Below are 27,287 nucleotides of genomic sequence, written 5' to 3'. Positions count from 1 at the left end.
ATATTTAAAGCCACTTTAGAAGTTTTAACAGTTTGTTTTTTAAAGCAAGGAAGATAAAACACAAATATATTCCTATTTTTTAAAATGAGAATTAAAAATACCTTTTTACTAATCAGATCTTCTTGTAGGTATTTTTTTCCAGGGCATTTACATATGTACCTATTTAATAGTATAGTTTTGGTTTGTGCTTTAAAAAAAAGCAGGATCAACTTAATCTGTAATAAACTCTCTTATATCAGGATGTCTTGGAAAGCTTTCTATGATAGTGCACCTATCTCTGTCTACTTCATTCTTAACAGCTATATGATGTTCCTTATTATATATTTAATTATATATTGATTTGCAGTTAATAGACATTTAGCTTCCGATCTTCATTACAAATAATGCTATAGTAGCTCTCTTTGTTCAAATTTCGTAGTGCTCATGTGTTTCTTATTATGGAATTTATTCCAATAAATTTTGATGAAATTGAAGTCAATGTTTATATTTGGGAATAACAAAATATATTTTTCTTTGGAAGTACTCCGTTTCCTTAAATCCTGATGCCTTTTCTACAAATAGACTTGGTGAAGTCTTTCATGGAGAAATTCCATGTAGCCACTGTATGGGATGCTGTTGGCAGTTTTATATGAACCATTGCCATAAAAAGGCAGGGAAAGATCCAAATGTCCATGGGTAGGTGGTGGGCGAAATATTTGCAAGAACATCTCTGTCATATAAAATAGCCCGAGGAAGTTCTCTAACTACTGAAAGAGAGAGATCTCCAGGATGTTACTGTTATCTGGAAAAAGCAAGATGCAGAGTGTGTGTAGAATATGCAGGTGTTTCTGTAAGAAGAAGATGAAGTAAGTTTGTACTTACACAAAGAAATTGAAGGTAACACAAAGGTGTAGTAAAAGCATTTCTGGATGGGGTGAAGGAAGACTTTTCACAGCCTACGTTTTTACAATGTCTTAATTTTTGAACCATAATTATATTGCCAATTCAGAAATAATTCACTTCTGAAAATGAATTTTACTTCTTAAGGAGCCAATTAAATCTGACCTTTTTATTTTTTTGCTTTTGTTCAATTTTATCTTTTTTTATTTGTTCTTTTTAGTTATACATGTCTAGAATTTATTTTGACATTATACATACATGGAATGTAACTTTTCATTCTTCTGGTTGTACATGATGTAGAATTACATTAGTCCTGTATTCATATATGCACAAAGGAAAGTACTGTTTGATTCATTCTTCTATATCTCCTATTACCATTCTCCCCTCCCTTCCCTTCATTCCCCTTTGTATAATCCAGAGTACTTCTAGTCTTCTCTATTCCCCCAGCCCCATTGTGAGTTAGCATCCACATATCAGAGAGAACATTTGGCTTTTGGCTTTTCAGATTGGCTTGTTTCGCTTAGTATGATAGTCTCCAGTTTCATTCATAAACTGGCAAATGCCATAATTTCATTTCTCTTTATAGCTGAGTAGTATTCCACTGTGTATATATACACTACATTTTCTTTATCCATTCATCTGTTGAAGGGCACCTAGGTTGGTTCCATAGTTTAGCTATTGTGAATTGAGCTGTTATAAACATTGATGTGGCCATGTCACTATAGTAATGTTGATATTAAGTCCTTTGGGTATAAACCAAGGAATGAGGTAACTGGGTCAAATGATGGTTCCATTCCAAGTTTTCTTAGGAATCTCCACACTATTTTCCAGAGTAATTGCACCAATTTACAGTCCCACCAGCAGTGTATGAGTGTACCTTTTCCCCTACATCCTCGCCAACATTTATTGTTACTTATACGCTTGACAATTGCCATTCTGACTGGAGTGATATGAAATCTCAATGTAGTTTTAATTTGCATTTCTCTAATTGCTAGTGATATTGAACATTTTTTCATATATTTATTAACTGATCATATTTCTTCTGTGCAGTGCCTGTTCAGTTTCTTTGCCCATTTATTAATTGGATTATTTGTTTTTTGAGTTCTGTATATATCTCGGAGATTAATGCCTGTCTGAGGTACAGGTGGCAAAGATTTTCTCCCATTCTGTAGGCTCTCTCTTCATATTCTTGTTTCCCTTGCTGCAAAGAAACTTTTTAATTTGATTCCATCCCATTTATTGTAAATCTGACTTTTTTAAAGCCCATGATATGTGGAACTTTATGTAGCATGTTCAGACCTACATAGTATTTGAGAGAGGTCAGTTATAGGACCATGAATTTTGAAGGAAATTCTAGAAACAGAATCTATATGGCAATTTAAATTCTAACTACTTTGGTAGGAAGTTAGAAGCGCAGATCTGTATTTAAATTGTTGTTTCTTTAGTTTGTTAGGATTTCTCAGATTTTTTTTTCCCCCAAAGTAATTGAAAACTTTAAAACATGATGCTCATGATTCACAGTAGGAATCTTTTGTGGCTGCCTTGGTAAATACAGTGATAAAGTGAACTCAGTTATGGTCTTAAGCCTGTGTTTGTTATTTGCTGAAGTTGGTGTCCTACAGAAAGTGTTATAGACTGTGATTTTATCTTTACAGGAGCAGGAAAATTCAGATTCGAAACATCCCTCCTCACCTGCAATGGGAGGTAGGTCAATATTTCTTATCAATAAATTACCAAGACACTTTCTCCCTCTTTTAGTTTCCTTTCACATTCAGGAATTAGAGGTCCTGAGACTTCTCTGCAGAGTCTGGGGTCCTGTCTCTTCCTCTCTCAGTGCCCTGGTATGGCCATGGGTCTCGGGGTACATTTGGCCTTTTCACTATGTGGCATGTACTTTGATCTCTCATGCTATCTTCTAAAGAGCCAGGTCACCAAGCACCAGCAACCAAGCTGTGAACAAAACGCTTACCTGGTTTGTGGTTTTTAACCTCAAGATTTGGGTAAAAGATTTTATCTTTCCAAATTATGATTAGGAAAAAAAAATCAATGGAAAACCAGCAAAAATAGAAAGCTGATTGTTAGTTTGAGCAGGTTTTTTGTTTGTTTTGAATTAGTTACTATGAGTAACAGTTAAGATATATTTTCAGAGCTATAAAACTTCTAAGATTGCTATCTTAAATTTAAATAAGATAAACTATTGGGAGTGGCTTTATTGCATTATTTAAAAACTGTCCCATGTTGTATTCCTCAACCCAAAGGAAATCAAAATAGCCTTAAAGGAAACAGAATTTTTTTCTAATGTTTTCACTACTTTAAAATAATGCTTTTTATTATGGAAAGTTTTAAACATACACACCCTGCTGCCTTAAAAAATAAGGAGATCCCTGGAGGAAAACTGAAGGAAGAATTGTTAAATCTTACAGGAGGGAGAAGTGAGCTCTGTACTTTATTCTGCTTCTCTTGAAAGAGCAGTGAATGAATCCAGCCATCATAATGAGTGATTGTCAGCAGCTACCAAGGCTCTAAAATTCTGTGGTGTCACTTGAGTGAACAGATTACTTGGGAGACAATAAGCAAATCAAAGTCCCCGTAATATTTGTTCAGTTCTAACTGTATTTCTGGATGGCCTGAAAGCAATTTAATTAAACATTTATGTATCCATTCTTGTTTTGCTTTGATTTGCTTGCTGGGGGATATCACTAATATATATATATATATATATATATTTTTTTTTTTTTTTTTTTTTTTGGTGATTGTTTCTTCCCATTCTGACACTGCAGCTTCCTTTTACAGGTACTGGATGGACTTTTGGCTCAGTATGGGACGGTGGAGAATGTGGAACAAGGTAATAAGTAAGGAAATTAGCCTGAGTTTTGGAGAGGGATAATACCTGTTATTTCTTATAGACAACTCCAGAGAAGAATAGTAAATTCATATTTGAAACATGCTTCCTAAGGTGTATGTTAAATAACTGTGTGTGTGTGAGAGATATCTGTATCTTTGTATATGTCTATATAGTTTTGTTTTTCAACTAAATATGACTCTTAGCCTGTTTTCCTTATGCTGTGCAGTGTGCTCAGGCACTAGAGAAACACTTGACAGGACCAAGTAAGCTAAATTCACTTAAGAGTAAATGGATTTACCCTGCTGCTATTTATTTTCATCAGCTAAGAGGAACACATCCCTAATGTCCTGCATTGAATGTTTTCCAAAGAGTAGGGCTCCTGTCCCAAGAATCTCCAGCCGTGCTTATGAAAATGCAGACTCCTAGCTTTCCATTCTAAGGTTTCACTAATAAGATTCTTTGGAGAAAGAGCTCAGAAATCAAGTACCCTGAGTGATTTTTGTGTGTACTCAAGTCTTAATAACTACTGTCTTAAAAACAGTGCTGCAAAGGCCCAGAGAATACTTACTTTACTAGTGCCATCCTCATTTTTATCTTGTAAAGCATGAAATTCTATGATTAAAAAAAATTAAAAAGTGAGGGAGTAGCTGCTGAAGCTGATGTCTTATGTAACTCATTAGAACTCCCAGAAAAAAATGTTTTATAGCAGCACAGGTCACAATAGGTAAATTATGGAGTCAACCCTGATGCCTATCAGTAGATGAATGTATTAACATAATTTCTTACGTAAAAACATAAGAAATTGTGGTATATATACACAATAGAGTTTTACTTGGCCATAAAGAAAAGTTATGGCATTTGCTGGTAAATGAATAGAAATAGAGAACATCAAGCTAGGTGATATAAGCCAGTCTCAGAAAATCAAAGGTCGAATGTTTTCTCTCATATATGGAAGCTAGAGCAAAATAAAGGAAAGAAGGAGGGAAGGATTAGATATCATAAAGACATAGGGAAGATCAGTAGAGTAGAAGAAGGAGATCGAGAGGGAGAGAGGAGGGACAGGAAAGGGGAGAAAATGTGGAATGAATTTTAAAAACTCATTCTATGAGCATATATAAATATACCAAAGGGAATTTCACCTGTGTGAGTAAAAAGAACCAATAAAATAAATAAATAATGAGTAAAAGGAAGATCAGTAGAGTAGAGGAAGGAGAATGGAGAGAGGGAGGAGGGAAGGAAAAAGTGGGGAAACATGGATTAAAATAGTTTTTCATGAATTTATGATTTTATCAGAATGCACCCAAATACTGTGTATAATTATTATGCTCTATTTAAAAAAAAAAAAAAGAGTCCCATAAAAGTACATGCCAAAAGTTGGTTCCTGATATGAATGGTAGTAGCATAATAAAATTTTTTTACCTTGCCAAGAGAGCAGAATGTAATTTCAGTAACTTACTGACCACGTGCCTGGAAAAGTCACTCAACCAGACTCAGTTTCTGCATGTGTAAAATGGAGAGCATCATTTCTCTCCTGCCTTTATATCACTGATAGTTGTGCCACCTAAAGAGATCCTACAGAAAGTCCTTGTGAATAATGGAGTTTTATATAATCTTAAGGGATTATAAAGGTTCACTTAGGAAAAAATCATAGGAGACCCATGAAATCTCTTCTGTCTGCCAGTATAATTAATAGAATAGTTTTATAGCAGATGTTCCCCACTGGGCTGGGGTGGTGGCTCAGCAGTAGAGCACTCCACCTAGCGTGTGCAAGGCACTGGGTTCAATCCTCAGCACCACGTAAAAATAAATAAATAAAATAAAGATATTGTGTCCAGCTAAAAAATAAATATTTAAAAAATATGTTCCCCACTCTATGAATATTAAAAATATCATTATTCACATTTATGCTCCTACCCGTTCATGGCCAAAGGTGAATGGAAAGACCTCAGAAGAAGACATGATTTACAAGGATTTTATTTCTCAGTTCTTATTTCCTTCAGTATGGACAAGAAGACATTCTTATGATTGGATGTGGTTGGCTAGATAGCCTTACAGACATGAACATATAAGTTCCTAGCTAAGACCATGTTATAAATTCCATACAGTGCTACCTAAGGAAGAAATATCCCCTGTAATCCCAGCAGCATGGGAGGCTGAGGCAGGAGGATCACAAGTTCAAAGTCAGCCTCAGCAACTTAGTGAGACCCTAAGCAAATTATCTACACTGTCTCAAAATAAAAAATAATAATAAAAAATCAAAGGACTAGAGATGTGGCTCAGTAGTTATGCATCCCTGATATTAAAAAAAGAAAAAAGAAAAGAAAGGAAATATCCCAGTTCCCTGGGGCAGCTTATAGCTCCTGATCATTTCCAGTGTCTTCACAACTACAGGACAAAACTGTTGGGCTCTTGATTAATCACTCTCTTTCTTGGGTGATTCCTAATTCAAAGGGAAAACATTTTTAGTTGAGTTTTAAAAAACATAATAGTTTTGAATCCAAAAAAAAATAAGTGATTTGAATGGATCTTCCAGTTCATTCCAGAATCAAAAAACTGCCTGATTTCCTGAAGAGGAACATTTTTGAACAGGGAATATGGCTAAGAAGTGGGACGAGAACCTGAGCATCTGAGTCTTAGTGGACAGCTGTATTCAGGAGGCTTCATGCACAGGGTTTTCTGGGAGGCTGCTTCTGCAGCCTCATCTTCAATCCTAGGAAGCAGCCAGTAGGAAACCCCTGCAGCTTTCTGTTCCATATTGAGAGACACTTTTGGGCACATGCTGAATTGTGAGGACACTTTTGGGCACATGTTGTTGTTCTGTCCTGGATACGTGTGAATTAGCAAGATGAGCGTTTCCAAGCAAAGGCTAGGGCTGGGCTTTGCATTTATGCCATGGACCTCAGGGACAGTTCTGGTTGATGATTATGCACCCCGACCCCCGTAAAGGCTGAAGCTACTTTCAAAGTGATTGAACAAACGATGTTTTTTTTTTTTTTTTTTAACCTAAAAATCTTTAACCCCTTTGAGGTCCCAAATCCCGTTGAGAATCTTATAGAAATCATAAACCAGAAAAATTAACCTTTCTGCAAACATTGGATCATGTGACAGGTAGAGGAGGTTACAGAATTCCTGAAGCTCAAGTGTGATGGATTTTATTATAGAATTTTATATAGGTTATAGGATTTTATTATTACTTTGTAAAACAGCTTTATGATGGTTTTCTTAAATTAACTTAATCTGGCTGTTAACTCTAAATCCTGCAACAGCTTTTTTTTTTTTTTCTTCCCCCTGCGGTGCCAGGGGTAGGAATCCGGGGCCTCGAGCATGTGAGGCAAGCAGCCTGGCACAGAGCTGCACTCCCAGCCCCTCCAGCAGTTTGTTTAAAGAGAGGATTCGATTTAGTCGTCTGTTTTGGAAGAATAAATATTTTTAGCTTAATTTTACTGGTTTACATGGAGAAAATTTTATCTGGAAACTTTTTTTATTTTTGAATCTCTAACTATGGAAAAAGAGATGCTGAGCAATTATAAACCAAGATAAGCCAGACGAGAGTGAGCCCTCCTTGGCCAGTCTCGGAGTTGATGTGTTCTCTCCTTTACTCAAGTTATGTAGAGTTGTCAATATTCTTTATTGTTCACAGTTAATAGATTTAACTCATGCAAGCAGTCAAGGAATATGATCACAGGGAAACAAAAATAGTAATGGTTCAACTTCATTAATAAGTGAAGAATAAAAGCACTTTCATAAAATAATGGTTAGCAGAGGCTGAGGGTTACCGGGTAGAGGAGATATTGGCCAAAGGATACAAAATTTCATTTAGATGGGAAGAATAAATGCAAGAGAGTACATCATGGTGACTCTGGTTAATAACAATATATTGTATAGTTGAAAATTGCTGAGAGTGGGTTTAGTGTTCTCACCACAAAAAAAACATAGTATGTGAGATAATGCATCTGTTAAGTAGCTTGATTAAGCCATTCCATAATATATGCATTTATCAAAACATCATGTTATATACTGTAAATATATAGTTTTTACTTGTCAGTTAAATTTTAACAAAATTAAAACATTTTCTTACATACGTAATTATTTTAAACAAGTGAAAATAATAATAATTAAAATTTATATCTTAGTAGTGGTACAGTAAAATTTATCCAGACTCCTAGGAGAGTGGTCTGAATATGTAGTAAAAAGCATCATGTTGAGGCCCAGAATGATGGTACACACCTGTCTGTAATCCCAGTGACTCTAAGGCTAAGGCAGGAGGATCTCAAGTCCAAGGCCGACCTGGGCAACCTAGTGAGACCCTGTCTCAAAAAGGGTTGGGAATTAGCTCAATGATAGAGCATCCCTGGTGCTAAAGAAAAAAAAAAAAGCTTCATATTGGGGCTATGAATATAATAGTAGAGTACTTGCCTAGCATGAGTAAGGCCCTATTTGATCCTCAGTACTGTAAAGAAAAACAATATCATGTTCTTTTACCCAATTGTTTTCTTCTTCGATTTATTTTAGCCTACAGAAGTAATTCAGAAGAATACAAAGTCAAATGATGTTTGCAACAAAGGTGATTTTTAGCAACACTATTTATAGTAGTAACTATTGGGAGCAGCAGATTTGCCTTATGGGTTATGGTTAGGCAAATCGTGGCACATTTGCTCACTACAATTCCATGTCAACATTAGCAATGAAAACTATATTTTAAAAGTACATATATTCATGCAAAAGTGTTTATAAAATAAGTGAAAATAAAACTGTTGTGTATACAATCTATTATAAATGTGTTATAAATGTGTTTCATAAGTTGAGGACAAGTTACTGCGAATGTATTGGAATAAATATAACAATGTAAATACCTACAGAGTTCGATGACCTATTTGGTACATTTTCTCTAAAGCTAGTCTGTCTGCCTTGAGCCAGAGAGTAACCGACTTTTTAAAAATGATAATACAGTTTTTGTTTCTTCCATAGTCAACACAGACACAGAAACTGCTGTTGTCAACGTTACCTATGCAACAAGAGAAGAAGCAAAAATGTACGTGGACTCAGGTTTATTTCCTTTTGAATTTATTTTAATTTTGTCTTGGAATTCCATTGAGTCCTGTGTTTATAAACCCTTTCTAAGAAGATTGGTGGAGGTTAATCCATGCCCCCTTTGACACATCCCAGGAGCTCATGACACCTGAGCCACAGTTGGCATATTGGTATAGCTCCAGCATATTCCAGCCACTTTCAATATGCAGAGAAGCCCCAGGACATTCATATGACGATGTTTGGTGATTGTGCAGAAACTATCTTAAAAAATGTTGAACATTGGCATTAAAACAAAGGTGGATGCTGTGTCCTGACATGGTTGGGAATAGAGGGCCGTGTCTTTTGGACTCTGTTTTGACAACCACTTGGAGTTCCTTGTACTCAGAGCTTCCTTCGTGGGCCATGGGGAAAATACACAGCCTGTTTCTGTTCACACTCATTTGATGGGTACTGAAACATGACATTTTCCTCTATATATTATTAAAAAAAGGATCTACCTCAGTGCCAGCAGCAGTGGGTGAATTATCTGGGAGTGGGACATGGCTTAGGTTCTTATCTCTACCCCCTTTCTCCTCCTAGTCTCTATTATTACATTGCTTCTGTGATTGATAATTTAAGCTTAATTGTTGACGAACATGGGACTGAGTTCTTTAAAAAAAAAAAAAACAAGTTCCTTTTTTAAAGGAGGTTCTTGAAGTGCTGGTCAGGTCATCATAGCTAGAAATCTGGCCACATGTGGTCTTACTTTATGCCTGTGGCCTAACTTTGGTTATATATCTGTTACTGTTGGAACGTCAAGTCCAAGTCCAGGTCCTAGGCATTCCGAATAAGGAATTGAGCGAAGACACACAGAAGTAGCAGATAGAGCACTGATATATTGAAGGTGAAGATAGCACTCTGTTACGTAGAACAGAATGGGCTGAGCCAGAGAGAGAGGATCAAGGCCCCCAGTGTTTGCACAATGTCTATGCAGCATTCTCTTCCCTATACGGACCTGATTGAAGGCCTTACCCCATTTTCTCCAGTTGGTTATCTTATGATACCTAATCAGAATGTTTTCCAATCCCTCCCTGCCATTAGTTACTTTAGAAAACCTAATTAGAATACTGTCCACTTTACTTCCATTGGTCATTTTAAAATTTGGTGGGAGTTGTCATGGTAATGGGATTTATTGTCTTTTCCTCCAGCAGCTTTTGATACCCTGTCTCCGCCATCTTGGTGTCCCTGAACTCCTCCCTAATGTATCCATCTAGGATTATAATCTCAACTTCTTTTGCTAGTTTTTAACACACGTAAAGATATTTTAACACATTCTCATACCAATAGTGTTGAGAAAGTTAATTTTGCACTGAAAAAAAAAAGATTTATTTGCCATTAACTTTAGCACATGTGTCAACTGAAGATGCTCTAAGAACCTACCATTCTAGCTTTTTAAAAAAATTTTTATTCTTTTTAGTTATACATGACAGTAGAATGTATTTTGACCTATCATACATACATGGAGTGTAATTTCCCATTCTTATGGTTGTACATGACATGGAATTACACTGGTCCTGTATTCATGTAAGAACATAGGAAGGTTTTGCCCAATTCATTCTACTGTCTTTTCTATTCTGAACCCTTCTACCTTTCCTTCATTCCCCTTTGTCTAATCCCCCCCCCAACCCTTATTGTGTGTTAGCATCTATATATTTGAGAGAACATTCGGTCTTTGGTTTGTAAGGATTGGCTTATTCCTCTTAGTATGATAGTCTCTAGTTTCATCCATTTGCTGGCAAATGCCCATAATTTCATTCTTCTTTATGGCTCATAAAGAATGTGTATATATACCACATTTTCTTTATCCTTTCATCTATTGAAGGGTACCTAGGTTGTTTCTGTAGCTTAGCTATTGTGAATTGAGCTGCTATAAACATTGATGTGGCCGAATCACTGTAGTATGCTAATTTTAAGTTCTTTGGGTATATGCCAAAGAGTGGGATAACTGGATCAAATGGTGATTCCATTCCAGGTTTTCTGAGGGATCGCCATATTGATTTCCAGAGTGGTTGCACCAATTTATAGTCCCACCAGCAACTACCATTCTATTTTCTATCCTGCTGCCACTTTGGTGAACACCTATACAGGTTACTCTCTTGCCTTTTTTAATTCAGACAGTGCTTATTTGTGATAAATTCACAAACCCTGTACATTAACTTAGTAGAATTGGATTAATGCTGCTGCCAAAACCATGGGAAGAGCCCAGCACAGTTGTGCATTCCTATAAGTCCAGCAGCTCGGGAGGCTGAGGCAGGAGGATCATGAGTTTAAAGCCAGCCTCAGCAATTTAGTGAGGCCCTAAACAACTCGGTGAGATCCTGTCTCTATATAAAATACAAAAAAAAAAAAAAAGATCCAGGGATGTGGCTCTGTGGTTAAGTGCCCCTGAGTTCAATCCCTGGGACCCCCCCCAACCAAAAAAAAAAAAAAAAAAGAAAAAGAAGGAATTGTTCTGTCTCATGTATAATTTTTAAAGTACAAAAGTGGGTTATTCTTTACCCCCTATCACAGTGATATCTATAATCTACATAACAGTGCTCTGTACTTTTGAGGATTGGGGACATAAGTACTCTCCTAAACTGCTGTGTGGGATAGGAAATGTTGAAACCTTTCCAGAGGGCCAGTGGGCAATACTTAAGATGTTAGGAATCTGTGGACTTAGAGCCAGGTGTGGTGGTATACATTAGTAATTCCAGCGACCCAGGAGAATGGCAAGTTCAAGGCCAGCTTCAGCAAGTGAGGCCCTATCTTTAAAAATATATAAAAATAAAAAGGGCCAGGCATGGTGGTGCACGCCTGTAATCCTAGAGGCTCAAGAGGCTGAGGCAGGAGGATCACAGGTTCAAAGACAGCATCAGCAACAGCCAAGTACTAAGCAACTGAGTGACACCTTGTCTTAACATAAAAAGTACAAAATAGGGCTGAGGGTGTAGCTCAGTGGTAAAAGCACTTCTGTTTTCAATACTCAGTACCCCCTTCCACAAAAATGAAATTTAAAAAAAAGAAAGAAAGAAATCTGAGCTGGACATGGTGGTACATGCCTATAAACAGTGGCTGGGGAGACTGAGGCTGGAGGATCTTGATTTCAAAGCCAGCCTCAGCAACTTATCAAGGTTTTAAGCAACTCAGCAAGACCTTGTCTCTAAATAAAATATAAAAAAGGGCTGGGGATGTGGGTCAGTGTTTAAGCACCCCTGGGTTCAATCCCTGGTACCAAAAAAGAAAAAGAAATCTGAGAACTTTATTTTAATAGTAGGAATTTGTCCTGTGTGTGGAACTGTAGCTGCAAAGATGCTTGTGGTAATTCTATATGTAATTGTGAAAGATGGGACCTAATGTACATATCTACAATAAAGTCAATTTCAAAAACTTGGATAAATGATTAGCCTGTTAAAATATAAAGACATGGAAAAATGTTGAGTATTAATTTTTTAAAGATTAGAAAATTATATGTACAATATCAATTCATTTTTATAATACATTTACACTTACTGAAGATAGGAAAAAATAGAATGGAATAGAATTCTTTATTTGTACTTAAGTATTTCTGAATTTTCAATAACAAATGTTATGTTGTGATTAAAAAGAAAAAAAATGATGATTTTCTACTGATATCTACAAAGAGTTTTGGGTGAGGAGGATACAACCCAGGGTGGTGAAGAGCAGAAGGCAGGATTGTTCGTCCAGTCGGTCCAAGCCTATAGGTGATCACTTGTTTTAATTGTGGGGAGCCACTCTGGCCAGGAGCTGTGTACACACCTTTAGGTCCTGAGTAAGGAGGTACTGACCATTGCAATGCAGTTGGACCTTACCTCTGTGGGGTCCAGAAGTGGGCGTCACCGATGGGGTTGGATTACACCCACTTGTTTGTGGTAACCCTACCCCTTGCCTCATTTGAATGGCTTCTCCCCAATAAAGTCCGGGTTCCTGGCGCGCTCTCTCCTTCTTGCCTGCCTTGGCCCCCTTGTGGGAGCTGCAGCTGAGGAGCGGTCACTGAACCCAAAGATAAGGTGCTTTCTGGGTGGTCTGGGTCCTTATTTGGTCCCCAAATTCACATGGAGCGACCCTGACCGGTTAGTTGTGTGTGGCGACATTTCACTGTTAGCTGTAAGCTCCGGGGGAGCAGAGCTTGCCCTCCACTGTATGCTCAGTGCGGTGCGCGGCACCCACACCCACACCCACATAAGCGCCTGGTAGAAGGGAGTGCACCCACCCGTCCCCCGGAGAGTCTTCCTCCATGTCGCTCTCTGACAAGGCTCTCCCCTCCCTGCTGCATTCCAGAGCCATCGAGAAGCTAAGTGGGCATCAGTTTGAGAACTACTCCTTCAAGATTTCCTACATCCCGGATGAAGAGGTGAGCTCCCCTTCGCCCCCTCAGCGAGCCCAGCGTGGGGACCACTCTTCCCGGGAGCAAGGCCACGCCCCCGGGGGCTCTTCTCAGGCCAGACAGATTGATTTCCCGCTGCGGATCCTGGTCCCCACCCAGTTTGTTGGTGCCATCATCGGAAAGGAGGGCTTGACCATAAAGAACATCACTAAGCAGACCCAGTCCCGGTACGTGCCTCCGGGGCTTCCTTTGCTTCCTTCCAAGGGGGTCCCCTGCCACCTTCAGGTCACTCTTGCTTATATCAGCAATGGGGTGGGGTGGGAGGGACATTGTATGGGATAGTAGCTTCTTTAAACAGGACTACTAACAGACTAACTTCGAGCTGGGGGCCATGATGAGCTTTAGTGCTAATTGCATAACAGACACAAGCCAAAGGTGTGTAAAGAGGGCACTGATGAACCTCATAGCCAAGGATTGTTCCCATAAGCTAACTAATGCCCTGAATGCATGTAGTTCTAAAACAGCCCAGGTGTGGGGTTCTGTGGGATTGTCAAGCCCTCTGTCTTAGCTCTACCTTCTGCCCTAAGTCTGAGCCCTGGAGGTAGACATTCTTTTAGAGACCACCTAGGTAGTCTCACGTGGACATGGTGAGTCATTGGTGCATCAAGCAAGAAGGAAAGTACACTGGCCTTAGGTTTAGTTTTCTCTCTGTTTAAAGAGACTGAACTGTAAAAGGAGTCGGATAAAATGACTTGTGCAGTTCTCGATTTTTTTTTTAGGTTTGTAAGACCACAGCACAGGACTTGAAAAACAATGACTCATGTTCAAGTTTTACCACTTAATGACTATATGATCTTGGGGGAAAAAAAATTTAACCTGAGTATCAATTGCTTCTTCTGTGAAAAGGAGATTACTGTTTTGCCAGGATTATTGTGAGAATTAGCAAAACCAGGCAGATTTAAAGAAATCACTTCAATTGCAAACATCAAAAGTACGACAAATGCTAGTTACATATATGTGCTAGTGCATTTTAACCTGAAATGTTTGAGGTTTGTAAAGAGGCTTTGTAACCTGGAAAAAAAAAAAAGAAAAGCTAATTTCCTCAGCATCTGAGTTAACCCTAAGTATAGACACTAAGATGGATAAGGCCTAGAGTGCATAATCTTTGGAGGAAAAGTGAAATAGAGAAATTACTATCTCATGTTCCTTTTATTTTAAAAATCAGCCCTTTGGGTTAGCACAGTCCCATGCCTTAAGCGTACAGTAAAGTTTGTATATATTTTTTGCAAATAAACAAAAAACAAACACACAACCCTTTCTTTTCCATCAAGTTTGCCTCACTGAGAATGTGATTTTTATTTATATCTCCTTTTATTCCAAAGATTGTTGAAGGTAGCTTAAAAAAAAAACTGAATTTAATGTTCAAATTGTGTGCCTGTTTTAAAGAAGTAAGCCAAAGATTTGACTCTGGGCTTTATAACAGCCAGAGTATAAAGGGATACAATAGATACATGATTTTGAAAGTTAACAAAATGAGTAGGGCCACAGCTACCCAAGGAAGTCTGATAAAGTCATCAAGCTTTTGAGCCATTAGTTTTAAGAGCCGGAAGAAGGCAGGCTGCCAATGGAAAGGAAACCAAAAACTTAGAGAGGCAGAGAGAGGGCATGCCTCTGTGTTTTATCCACACTCAAACATATAAAGCTTGATCAAATTTGGTGTTTGGGTTTGGATTAACATATGGGTTTTAAAAGCTGCAATCAGTTCAGAGACGGCATGGTGCCAGTGTGCAGTATTATCCTTCTCACTTTACTCTTTGCTTCTGCAGTCATCTGAAAGTCTGCAGAAAATACTTCATCTACCAAACTGGCTTCATTACCAAGCTGGCTTGATGCCTCTGTCCCACAGCACTCCTATGAGAAACAGTCCCTTTCTGAATGGCAGTGCCAAGGATTAGAGCTTGGCACAGACCCCCTGCACTGCTTGCCACCTTCTTGGAGAATGGCATTGGTTGTGAACGTGCTGATGACGCTTTCCTGTCTGTGCCCTTGGTGTTGGCTGGTGCCAGGCTTTCTTGGGACTAGGGTCCTACCCCAGAGGATGTTGTACTTATTGTGCCTGATTCCTTTCTTACAGGGTAGACATCCATAGAAAAGAGAACTCAGGGGCAGCAGAAAAGCCTGTTACCATCCATGCCACCCCAGAGGGGACATCTGAAGCCTGCCGCATGATTCTTGAAATCATGCAGAAGGAAGCTGATGAGACCAAACTGTAAGTTTACATACGTTACCCGGGTATAGAGTAAGAAATGTTAAAAGCTTTAGGTCTGTAACTCAGTAAAGGGAACAGGGGAGGGATTGTGTTTAAGAAATTTGATCCCAAGAAGAACACCATAGCGAACAGACCTTTTACATTTACAATATGTTTTTTCTTCACTTGTGTTTTGGTGATCCCAATGTTACCATCACCCATTGGTAGTAATATTGGTAAGAACATGAATACTTATGCTGTCTAGTACAACTTGCAATGACGGAACTGTTCTATATCTGCACTGTTCAATAAAATAACCACTAGTCACAGACTGGTGTTGAGTAACTGAAATGTGAATAGTGCAGTGGAAGAGATGAAAACTTGATTTCAACTAATTCAAATCTGAATAGCCATGGATATGGCTAATGGCTGTCATATTGAATAGCGCATGTTTAGGATGTTCATTGTCTCCTGAGCTATCCTTTACTATTTTGGAAAAGGTTTTTTCCAGCATGTTTCTATACCATTTGCACTCTTAAAATTGGATTGTATTTCCTTGAGTAGAAGAAACTAGTTTCCGAGTGATTACTTTACTCTTCATCCTCCTTTTCTTCCATCTCCTCCTTCCCTTTATGAAATAGTTCTTAGGCTTCCACAGTATAATAGAGTATGTTGGTCAGCTTTGCGTAGCTGTAACAAAAATACCTGACGAACGATTTAGAGAAGATTTATTTTGGCTCACGGTTTTAGAGGTTCAGTTCATGGTGTGCCAACTTCTTGCTCTGGACCCAAGGTGAGGCAGAACATCATGACGGAGGAAAGCATTTCATGGCAAGATAGAGGAGAGCTCACCCTTCATGATAACCAGAAAACAGAGAGAGAAAGGGGAAGAGGCTGTAGGGAAGATGCACCCTTCCAGGGCATGTCCCCAATCATCTACCTCATCCCACCATCACCCACCTGCCTGAGTTCCCACTCAGACCATTCAGACTAGGATGGACTGATGAGGTTACAACTCTCGCAGTCCCATCATTTTACCTCTGAACATTCCTGAATTAACAGGAGCTTTAGGGGGACCCTTCATAGTCAAACCATAACAATGAGCATTGTATCAATTTGAATGGCAAGCACAATTTCTTACTAAATGAGTTGATTTTTATATTATAAATTGATGAATGGTAATAAAATAGAAAATTTAATTTTTAAAAAGACAATGTCAGTTTGGCAAAATTTGTGGGCCATAGTGGCAGTTTTATAGAGGAGCAATGAAGCATGAATTGAATATAATATTAATTTGGCAAATAATGTCAAACATAACTGTCCCAAAACTGGGAAGATGAAAGTAGTTTTTAAAAGAGGAACATTGCAAGTCTATATTCAGATTTCATAAGAGACTCCAACCTTTCATTTATGAATTATTTGCTCTTTATGGCTCTTTAAATTCCCTAAATGCCACAGCTTAATTTGAGGAAAGCCTTCTTTCATCCTAATTATTTAGAATTTTATGAGTAACTCCCTCCTTGATCCTTTAACCTAGGTGCAACTTACAAAATTCTAAGTAGTCAGCAAGACTCATTTTTTATAAATTTGGTCTTTAAAGTTTTCATGTAGAGCCAAGAGAGAGCATTTGAATGTCTTTGAAATATTTTTTTCTGAGTACCTGAACCATGCTAAGCACTGTGTGTGCCAAAGCTATAACCACGAGCAAGATCCAGTCCTTGCTTTGTGGAGCTTACCAGTCCAGTGGGAGAGAGACTCATTAAACAGTCACACCAGTAATTATGTGCAGCTATGAGAAGTGGAGAAATGCAAGACCGGGTGATTACATGTAATGGGAAGCCCCAGTCAAGGTTTTAGGGGGACAAGAAGGCCCTTGAGGGTTTCAGAAAAGGCCTCCCTTGTCAGTGACAGCCCTGAGGGGGCTGAGTAGAAGATAAAAGCTGTCAGAGAATAAGGATGCTTAAACTCTATTCTTTTGCCAACTCTTTATTGAGTACCAACTATGGGCCAGGCACTGTTCTGTGTGCCAGGAACTGAGCAGCGAGCAAAGCGGACAAAAGCCCTACTCTCTGAAAGTTACATTTGGGGGAGGTCTTCAAGTATTCTGTTTGTTTTGAGGCAATAATGCATCTGCCACACGTTTTTGGTCTCAGGTAATAGAAAATACAAGTGGCTTAAGCCAAGTGTGATGGCACGTACCTGTAATCCCAGTGACTCGGGAGGCTGAGGCGGGAGGATTGTGAGTTTAAAGCCAGCCTCAGCAATTTAGTGAGGCACTAAACAACTCAGCAAGACTCTGTCTCTAAATAAAATATAAAAAAGGGTTTGGGATGTAGCTCAGTGATTAAGCATCCTTAGTTTCAATCCCCAGTACAAAAAAAAAAAAGAAAAGAAATGAACATAATATTTACCATATTAATAAGGCTTGGTAGCACCCACCTTGGGAAGCAGAGGCAAAGAAGTTTGAGCCCAGGAGTTTGAAACCAACCTAGGCAACATAGCACAAGATCCTATCTTAAATAATAATAATAAAATTTTTAAAATAAAATCTATCATAATTATTTTTAAATGAATAGTTCAATAATGTTAAAAATATTCGTATTATTGTGAAATCAATATCTAGAATTTTTCCATCTTGCAAATCTGAAACTCTGAACCCTTTGAAGAATTTTCCCTTTTCCTCTTCCCCACCCCTGGTAACCACCATTCTACTACATGTTTTATGAATTTGACAGCTTGAAATGACTCATATACGCGAAATCATAGAGTAGTTGGCTTATTTTACTTAGCGTAAATCTCTAAGGTTCGTCCATGTTATGGCATAGAGCAGACCCTGCTTTGATTTTGGGGGGGTATATGCCCAGAGATGGACTTGCTGGTTCATGTGGTAGGTATTTTTTCTTTTTTCTTTGGCAGTATTAGAGATTGAATCCAGCTCTATTACTGAGCTATATTCCCAGTCTTTTTTTTTTTTTTTTTTGGTGGTACTCACAGCCTTGTGTATGCTAGGCAAGTACTTTACCACCAAGCTACATCCCGATCCCTGGTAGGTCTGTTTTTAATTCATATCTCATTGGCTAGATCTGCCTTGTAGACCCACTTTTCCCTTCCAACCAGTTACCACAAGAGAGTAAAATGATCATGGTTTAGCTACATTAATTGAAATTCATGAGCCTGAGGTTGGCGAGGGGACCTGGCCTCCCCTAAAGCCCAAGGCCACTTGGTATCCAAACAAAATAGCTTCCATTATATAAGAAAAATGCAGGGTGATGTCTCTTGAGAGGCAGCCATTTTGTCCATCTTAAGTGTTAAATCATCATTTTTCTCTTTTAGAGCTGAAGAGATCCCTCTGAAAATCTTGGCCCACAATGGTTTGGTTGGAAGACTGATTGGCAAAGAAGGCAGAAATTTGAAGAAAATCGAACATGAGACAGGGACCAAGATAACAATCTCATCGTAAGTCACCCGTTCAGGTTCATTTCGTCCAGTGATAAATCACTTGAGCATTTTGATATGCCCCACTCATCTGCTTTTCCCTAAAATTGAAATATAATCATGTGTGATATAATTATTTCCATCATCATCAAAAACAAATACATAGTTCCCAGTCTGACATTTTCCAGGGGATATTATCTTAAGTCACTAAGATTTGAGTGTGTTGTGAGGGAATCCAGTTTTCTCTACCAAGACATGTTTGTGATTGTTCTGGAATGTTATTTTTGCTATCAGAAAAAGAAATGTCTCTCTTTTTCCCACTGGCCAGTTTGCAGGATTTGAGCATATACAACCCTGAACGAACCATCACTGTGAAGGGCACAGTGGAAGCCTGTGCCAACGCTGAGATAGAGATTATGAAGAAGCTACGTGAGGCCTTTGAAAACGATATGCTGGCCGTTAATGTAAGTGCCTAGCGCTTCCTTCTCCGCTGGTTTTCCTCTGTGCTTTCAGACAGGACCCAGGCCTTTCTAAGAACACTGTCATTCAGCTGATGAGAAAGTGCCTTATCTAGATGAGTATGTGGAGTGTTCCTGACTTCTCTGGGGTAAAGGCATTAAAACAGTCAGGAAACCAGTTAGTAAAACGTGATAAACACAAAACTGGACAAAACAATGTGAAGCCATTAAAAAAAAATAATGACTAATAATAAGATTGTAAAATCAGGAAATACTTATGATGTTTATTAAGGAAAGACATGTGAAAGTATTTATAACTAGGGTTCCAATTACATAAAATAATATGGATTGGAATTACTGGAAGGCTCCATACAAAACTAAAAATATATGGTATGTTAGGAAAGTGTTTTTTTTAACTCCTAATTTCAGAACTTTCTGTAACATTGTCCGTATTACTTTGGGTGTTTTAAAAATAAAAACTTTGAGCCGGGCCTGGTGGCGCACGCCTGTAATCCCATCAGCTCAGGAGGCTGAGGCAAGATTTCAAATTCAAAGCTGGAATTAAATTAAATTCTCAGCAAATTAGCAAGGCCCTAAGCAACTTAGTAAGACACTGTCTCAAAAGCAAAAAGGCTGGGGATGTAGCTCAGTGGTCAAGTGTCTCTGGGTTTAATCCCTGAGACTCCCCCCGCCCAAAAAAAAAAACATACTGTGGCCAGGTTCAATTACGCATAACTGTAATCCCAGGAGCCTGAGGCAGGAGGATCACCAGTTTGAGGCCAGCCTCAGCAACCTAGTGAGACCATGTCTCAAAACAAAAAATAAAATAAAAGGCCTGAGCATGTTGCTCAGTAGTAAAGCATCCCTGGATTCAACCTCCAGTACAGAGGAGAGAAAGCACACTTTATAATTAACTTCCAGTTTTTATCTCGTGCTAGTGATCTGTACTTTTAAATTGCTTAATAATTGCTGACCTCCACCTGAGCTCTCATTAATACTGCTAGGAGACTGGTTTGAGTGTGTCCTTCCTGTTATTGCTACTAGTTCCCACTTGATAATGGGGAAACACAAGTCTGCACTCAGGACTAAGTCCTAAAAATATTTGTCTATTAGCAAAGCCCAAGCTCAGCTCAGGGGAGTAACAACTTTTTATTATAATTTTCTAACATATACAGAAGGGTGGAAAGATCTCTGATAAGCCCTCATAGCTGATAATCCAGCTTCACTGGGTTGTGACCTCATGGCTTATTTTGTTTCATCTCAACTCTCATCCACTTCCCATCTGTGTCAGATGACCTTGAAGCAAGTTCAGACCTGATAACATTTCATAGAGGAATGAGTGCTGACCAAGAGTTCTGTGGACTAAACCCCAGCACCCTCGCTGCAGCACTTTCCACACTGGCCTTTACGCAGGTCCACACTCTGCCCCCACATCACCTGGGCCCCACCTGAGCAGGCCACAGCACATGGTGACTGTGAGGCAGGATGGGGAGAGGTGGAGGAAGAGACAGCCATGCAACCTCCTCCCTGTGTGTTTGTCTGTGGAAGGACCATCTGAACGGCTCATTTTCTTCTTGACATCTTTCTGTGAACACTTGGAAATGCTCAAAAGGGTCTGGTTGCTGCAAAGATTTGTCACCTGAGCATGAGAGTCATCATGTCTATTCAAAGCCACGGTCTGAGAGATGACTCATAAAATCACTAGGGTCTTACATATCGAATGAGATGAAGGTGAAGATCCCAGTTCTACTGTTCCAAACATTCTAAAGGGCGTCAAGTTATGGGGTGACTACATTCCTCTGTCTCTAAGAGGTTTAAAATCCGCCTCCAGCCCATTTGAACATACTCAGGTTTAAAACATGGAGTAAGCGAGTGAGATGATCGTGAAGCTGGCAACTAAATGATGAAGAGACAGAAGTCACAGACCATCCCAAACTTGGATCATGGAATTTCCATATGTAGTGTCCTAGTGAAGGGTCTGATCTGTCCCTGGATAAAGTGAGAAAAACCTGTTGACCCAATTTGTTTTCAGGGAAATCATTCAACAAATATTTATTGAGTACTTAACTATGTACCAGGCACTGTACACAACACTAAGTAAGAGTCTCTGTAAGAAATCGTGGTCTAAAAGGGGAAAAGTTAATTGCACAGGTCATTCAAACACCATATGATGAGTGCTGTTTTAAGGAAACAGGAATGCCAGGAGAACCCAGATAGGGCGTTAGAGCTCAGACCTCTGGGGTCAGAGAAAGCTTCATGGATGAGGGGGACACTAAGCTGAGTGAGGGGAGACTCAGCCAGATGAGGAGGGAGAGAAGCACTTTCTTCCAGGGGAGTCAAATGTGCAAGAGCCCAGAGGTGAGAGAGAGCATGTGGGTATTGAAAGAAGCAAGATTGAGCAGGATGGAAATAACAGGTTGACAAGGTGGCCAGAGTCCCCAGGTGGTCCTCAGTTGCCATGGAAAGATGTGTAGATGTTCCCAAGGTTGGCAGAAAAGCTTTGAAGGCATGCCACAGTCGGGTTGAGGATTGGCATCCACCCCCAATGCAAGGCAAAGAGGTCTTGTGAGCCAGGGCAGAGCTAATGGGGAATGCTGGTGCCTTTCAGACAAGAAATGGAGGTTGACCCAGGCAAGCTGGACCCCTCTGGTCTCCTCCCCTCATATTTTTTCTCCATTTCTGTTCCCAGCAACAAGCCAATCTGATCCCAGGGTTGAACCTCAGCGCACTTGGCATCTTTTCAACAGGACTGTCCGTGCTGCCACCACCAACAGGGCCCCGCGGAGCTCCCCCCGCTGCCCCCTACCACCCCTTCGCTGTAAGTAGCTCAGGATTCAGAGATTTGCTTATGCTCTGGGCACCGCCAGGCAGCAGCATTACTCTGCTATGTTGAGTCAGAGCTAAAGCTTTCATGTGGAGGCCATCCTCATGAGTGATTGGAGGAGGAATCCAGTATTTCTTAGTACTTCTTCCTCAGGGGAAATTGATATTAAACCATCTTCTAAACATGTGCTCTTAAATATCCTCTATTTAATCAATATGCTAGTATTTTGTCTTTCATAGAATACTAGCATATTGATTAAATAGAAGCCTATTTATTGTTAAAAAAAAAAGATTTGTTAGCTCAAATAAGAACATTTGTATTATTTATTACAATGTGAGGATACCTGGGTGATTCATTATAGATAGATAGATGATAGATAGATAATAGATAGATAGATTTCCTATATGTTTACAATTTAGATGCATTACATTTTAATAGGCAGTTTTTTTTAAAAAAATAGTGTTTGTGTCTAAACAGAAAAATGCCTGGTATTTAGTATGTTCTCCATAAATATTTATTGTTTGAGTTATAATTTACAACAAAAGAAAAAAATGTGAAAGGTATATTTCTACTTGTTGTTCTCCTTCACAAGCATTATTCAAGATCAATACACTACCAAATTGGGATTTCAGACACTTGACAGCTCTTCCTTTCATTTCTGATTCTTCTCTATACATATTGCTTATTTTTAAAAGCGAACTTTCTTTCACCCAATGTTTATGCCGTTTAAGTGAAAAGAATCAGGTAGGTGAGTGAGCATTGCTTTCTTTTGAGAGGTGGCTTCTGGTGTGGGCATTGCCTTGTGTGAGTTCTCAGTGGCTGTTCTGCTCCCCTGTGGAGATACAGGAGGAACCCTCCACGTTGCTGTGCCAACAAAATACAGATGTGAGCTGGCACTACATCCTCTCTCACGTACACGTCTCCTGCAGCCTTGTCATAGAAGCTCCTCTGGGGTTTTTCTGAATAAGTCCATATCATCTCTTTAGTTTCATTCATCTTCCCTGACACTAAAGGATGCAGCTCAATCAACACTAAGTTTTGTGTGTAGGTTTGATAAAAGCAGAGCCTATGAAGGGAAAGGCTGTGGCTGCTCACTTGGCAGCTCCAAACAGTGAGATAGCATAAGAGGTATGTGTCCCAGTACCTTTGCTGTCAGATTGGAGAATGACCCAGCTCAGTACAGGGAAAAGGCATTAAGACATATCTCATTTCTTGAGAGGGAGGCTGAACACAGGGCCCCATAGAAGATAACCTCAAGTCAGACCACTCTCACAACCTACCAAGGAGAGGCAGGGGAAGCATAATAAAATAGACCATTCTCAAGTTGGTAATCTAAAATGGGGGTCTCCATTGTATAGCCTGAGGGGTAGATCTGGTCCATCATTTCCTTTTTTTTTTTTTTTTTTTAAGAATTCAATCTTTGTTTATTTAAAAAAAAAAATATATATATATATATATATATATATGTTGTAGATGGACACAATTCCTTTGTTTCATTTATTATTTTTATGTGTGCTGAGGATAAAACACAGTGCCTCACACATGCCAGACATTCACTCTACCACTGAGCCACAACCCCACCCCCTATTATTTTTTTTTATTGTTTATTTTTTATATGGTGCTGAGGATCGACCCCAGTGCCTTACCTGTGCTAGACAAGCACTCTACCACTAAGCTACAATCCCAGCCCCCATCATTTATATTGTAATCATTTTGTAAATTGCTTTTTATTGTTTGTTGTTTTGTTTTGTTTGGGGGCATGGTACTGGGAGTTGAACCCAGGGCCTCACACATGCTAGGCAAGTACTCCACCCTTGTATTACATCCCCATCCCTTTTTATTTTATCTTTGAGACAGGGTCCTACTAAGTTGCCCATTCTGGCCTTGAACTTGCAATCCTTCTGCCTCAGCCTCCTGAGTACCATCATTTATTTTTATAAATAAAAATTGGGGGGGGGGCACAGCCATGGGCACTTATTTTCATATTGTCCATTTACTATCAGGCAGAGATGAGTACATGCAATAGAGACCATATGCTGCAAAGCCTAAAATTTTTATTATTTGGCTCTTAACAGAAAAAGTTTGTGGACCCCTGAACTAAAACAAGACAAGTTTTCATGTGATAGCAAAATGTTTTCTAAAATCTAAACTACATTTTCCCAGCTGAAGAGCTTCCTCCACATCTGAAATTTTTACTAAAATAGTAGAGTAACCATTTTGCTAATATATGTAGTTCCTATTCTTCATAAGATGTTTTTAAATAAGATTTGCTTTTTAAGCTAAAAGTCATGTAGTTCTGACCATGGTTCTGTGGATCAAGAAGATTCTAATGTAGAGTGCACAGTTGCCCCGACTTTGAGATATTCTGGCTTCTACGGACATCACCCCGAGATATCACCCTCGTGCAGCTGCAGATTGCAGAGCTAGGGTGTAAAAGCACCTCTGCAAGACCCCGTACAGGCCCCCAGAGCCACATCTGGAGAGTTCACCCTACTGGCTTCTGAGCTTTCCTGTGGGCCTAGATCTCCTGAGGACAGGGGAGGGGAGGGTGGTAAGAATACTTTATGTACTTACAATGTTGCTTTCCTGTCACATAGGCATTCAGATTTCAAAGAAAGATTCTTTTTGGTTGCTCTCATACAGCACAAATCCTGCACTTTTGCTCTTAACATCCAAAGGTCAAGAAGTTTGTGTGCACCTCCTTATAGCTGAATCATACACACATGCATTTGTCTCTAAACTCTGGAGTTTTTCATGAATTTGTGTATGTAATGATAACTATCATTTTTTACTGTTTTTTAATAAAAGTGACCCATGCATAGTATTTAATAAGCAATACAGAAATACAGAAAGTACAAGTTTTTCTTAGTCTAAAGATATCCAGTATTTTCCATGTGTAATATGAATATATATATTAGTCATATTTCAAATTTTCTCTATTAGAAAACTTGCATATACATCTTGGCTGTTTTCTTGATCTCAGGGATTGAACCCAGGGGTGCTTATCCACTGAGCCACATTCCCAGCCCTTTTTATTTTGAGACAGTGTCTCACTAAGTTGCTGAGGCTGCCTTTCATTCTCCTGTATCAACCTCCTGAGTCCCTGGGATTACAGGCATGCATCACTGCAACTGGCATCTTTTTTTATCTTAATGATTTATAACAACTCATTGTATATTAAAGCTGTTAAGCCATTGTCATAACTATTTTCCATCACCTTGTCATTTCTTATTATGTCTTGTACATATAATTTTTAAAAATTATATTGTAAAGAAACTATTATATGAAGTAAAATAGTTTCCCTTTGGCCTTTTTTTTTTTTTTTTAACTAGGGATTGAACCCAGGGGTGCTTTTACCACTCAGCTACATCCCCAGCCCTTTTTACTTTTTGTTTTGAGACAGGATCTTGCTAAGTTGCTGAAACTGGCCTCAAATTTGTGATCCTCCTCCCTCAGCCTCTTGAGTTGCTGGGATTATAAGAGTACATCACCATACCCAGTGGCCTTCCTTCTTTTACCCAAATTTCATCTATACCTATTCCCCAGAAGTGTAATACTGTTATGTTTACCCATTTTTTTAAAATTTTTTTCTCAGTATATATATAGTCATATTTTAAAAATGCAAATGAAATCATGCCATACACCATGCACAACAAAGTTTTGTTTTTTACTTTGGGGCATCTTTTCACAGCTACACCTAATTTTCTTTAGTGGCTGTGTGATATTCCATTGTATGAATTTACTATGACTTTTCTAAATAGTACACTATTTTTAGATGTTTGAGTTGATTCCAGGTTTTTGCTATTGCTAGCAATGTCCAAAGTAATATTGTGTGGGCCTGGCTTGTAGCTCAGTGGTAGCACTTGCCTAACACGTGTATGGCACTGGGTTTGATACTGAGTACCACATAAAAATAAATAAATTATAAGATATTAAAAAACTGACATTTCAAAAAAAGAAATATCTTTATACATGCATAAGTCTTTGCACAAGCATGTGATTATATCTGAAAGTAAAGTCTCTTAAGATCTTTCACCAACAGAATTCATGGAGAAATTTTTAAGTTAAGATGGCTAAATCTGTATTGTTTTTCTTTATGGGCTTCTGGCCTTTGATGTCATGCAATGGAAGAAATCTATCCAAGATTGTAAAAATATTGTGTCCTTATAGTAATTGTTAGTTGGGTTAGGAAGATGGTTGTTTGTATCTGTAATTCATGGGGAATTTATCTGGACTTATACTTTGAGATAGAGATCAAACTAATTTTTTTCCAGTTGGAGAGCTAATTTCCTCAAATCATTTATTGAGTAATCTACCATCTTATTATTCTAACTGAAGAGCCACACTCATGTTCTGGACCATATCCCACTTCATCCATGAATTCTTGGTCTACACAGCAGTTCCCATAGTTCTAAATCATCTTTGACAATCTTAACAGCAAGCTTGTTTGTTTGGTTTTTTTGTTTTGTTTTGTTTTTGCCTCAGAGAATGAATTGGAAAGATGGCCAACATTTACTATTTGAGAAAATGAAAGAATATGAAGGAATTTTCTAGTCCTTGAAGGTTTGATAAATCCCATTCGTAAAATGTCTGGGCCTACCAACTTTTGTTTGGAGAAATATAATCGTTTTAGTTTCTTACAAGTGTTGGCTTGATTTTGTGGACTTTTATAAAAATATTCATTTTGGGGTTCAGGGTGAGCTCAGGGGTAGAAGTGTGAAGCCAATTCTTAACACCACAGATTTGTATTTTTCTCTTTTTTTCTTAAGATTTACGAGGGATTTTTTTACTTTTTAAATTTATAAGTAATTAAGTATAACAGTTTCCTTTTTATTATCTTACAATCATTTCCTGTATTCTTCTTTTTTAACGAATCTGCCATGCAATGGGTGCCTGTGAAAGCAGAACCACTAGATTGTCTGTCTCCAAAGCTGCAGTTCTGGTTCAGATCCCCCCCAAACCCAACCTCTGATACAGGCCTGAGGCCACATGTACAGATAAGAGAAACCAGGCCCACCTGGAGGAGCAGCTAGCCTCTCCCTGGTGGGCACTCAGCAAAGCACACCTTAAAAGGGAAGCATTACAAGAAAGTTAAAGAAAAACAGGACCTTAAGAGGGAACCATTATCAAGGGTAATGACCTTCACTAAAGTGTTACATATGCTTAAGATAAAATATTAAGTAAAAATATTGCCTATAAAA

At 38.7% G+C, this 27,287-nt stretch overlaps 1 protein-coding gene across 2 annotated transcripts in view; it reads left to right on the top strand.

Moving 5' to 3' along the window:
- Positions 1–27,287, top strand: part of Igf2bp2 (insulin like growth factor 2 mRNA binding protein 2) — a 151,213-nt gene that overhangs the window by 105,565 nt on the left and 18,361 nt on the right. Inside the window, exons 3-10 of one of the 2 annotated variants that reach the window (XM_005331015.4) lie at positions 2,535–2,583; positions 3,673–3,724; positions 8,693–8,756; positions 13,076–13,348; positions 15,256–15,390; positions 18,703–18,825; positions 19,133–19,268; positions 21,952–22,080. In XM_005331015.4, the coding sequence (XP_005331072.1) occupies positions 2,535–2,583; positions 3,673–3,724; positions 8,693–8,756; positions 13,076–13,348; positions 15,256–15,390; positions 18,703–18,825; positions 19,133–19,268; positions 21,952–22,080 (961 nt within the window). The remainder of the gene's footprint in view (positions 1–2,534; positions 2,584–3,672; positions 3,725–8,692; positions 8,757–13,075; positions 13,349–15,255; positions 15,391–18,702; positions 18,826–19,132; positions 19,269–21,951; positions 22,081–27,287) is intronic. The other variant, XM_005331018.5, reaches the window with a different exon arrangement.

The sequence above is a fragment of the Ictidomys tridecemlineatus genome, chromosome 3, assembly GCF_052094955.1.
Source record: "Ictidomys tridecemlineatus isolate mIctTri1 chromosome 3, mIctTri1.hap1, whole genome shotgun sequence".
In the NCBI taxonomy this organism is placed as follows: Eukaryota; Metazoa; Chordata; class Mammalia; order Rodentia; family Sciuridae; genus Ictidomys; species Ictidomys tridecemlineatus.
Note: the sequence above shows the minus strand (reverse complement) of the source record. Positions and strands in the feature narration are given on the sequence as shown.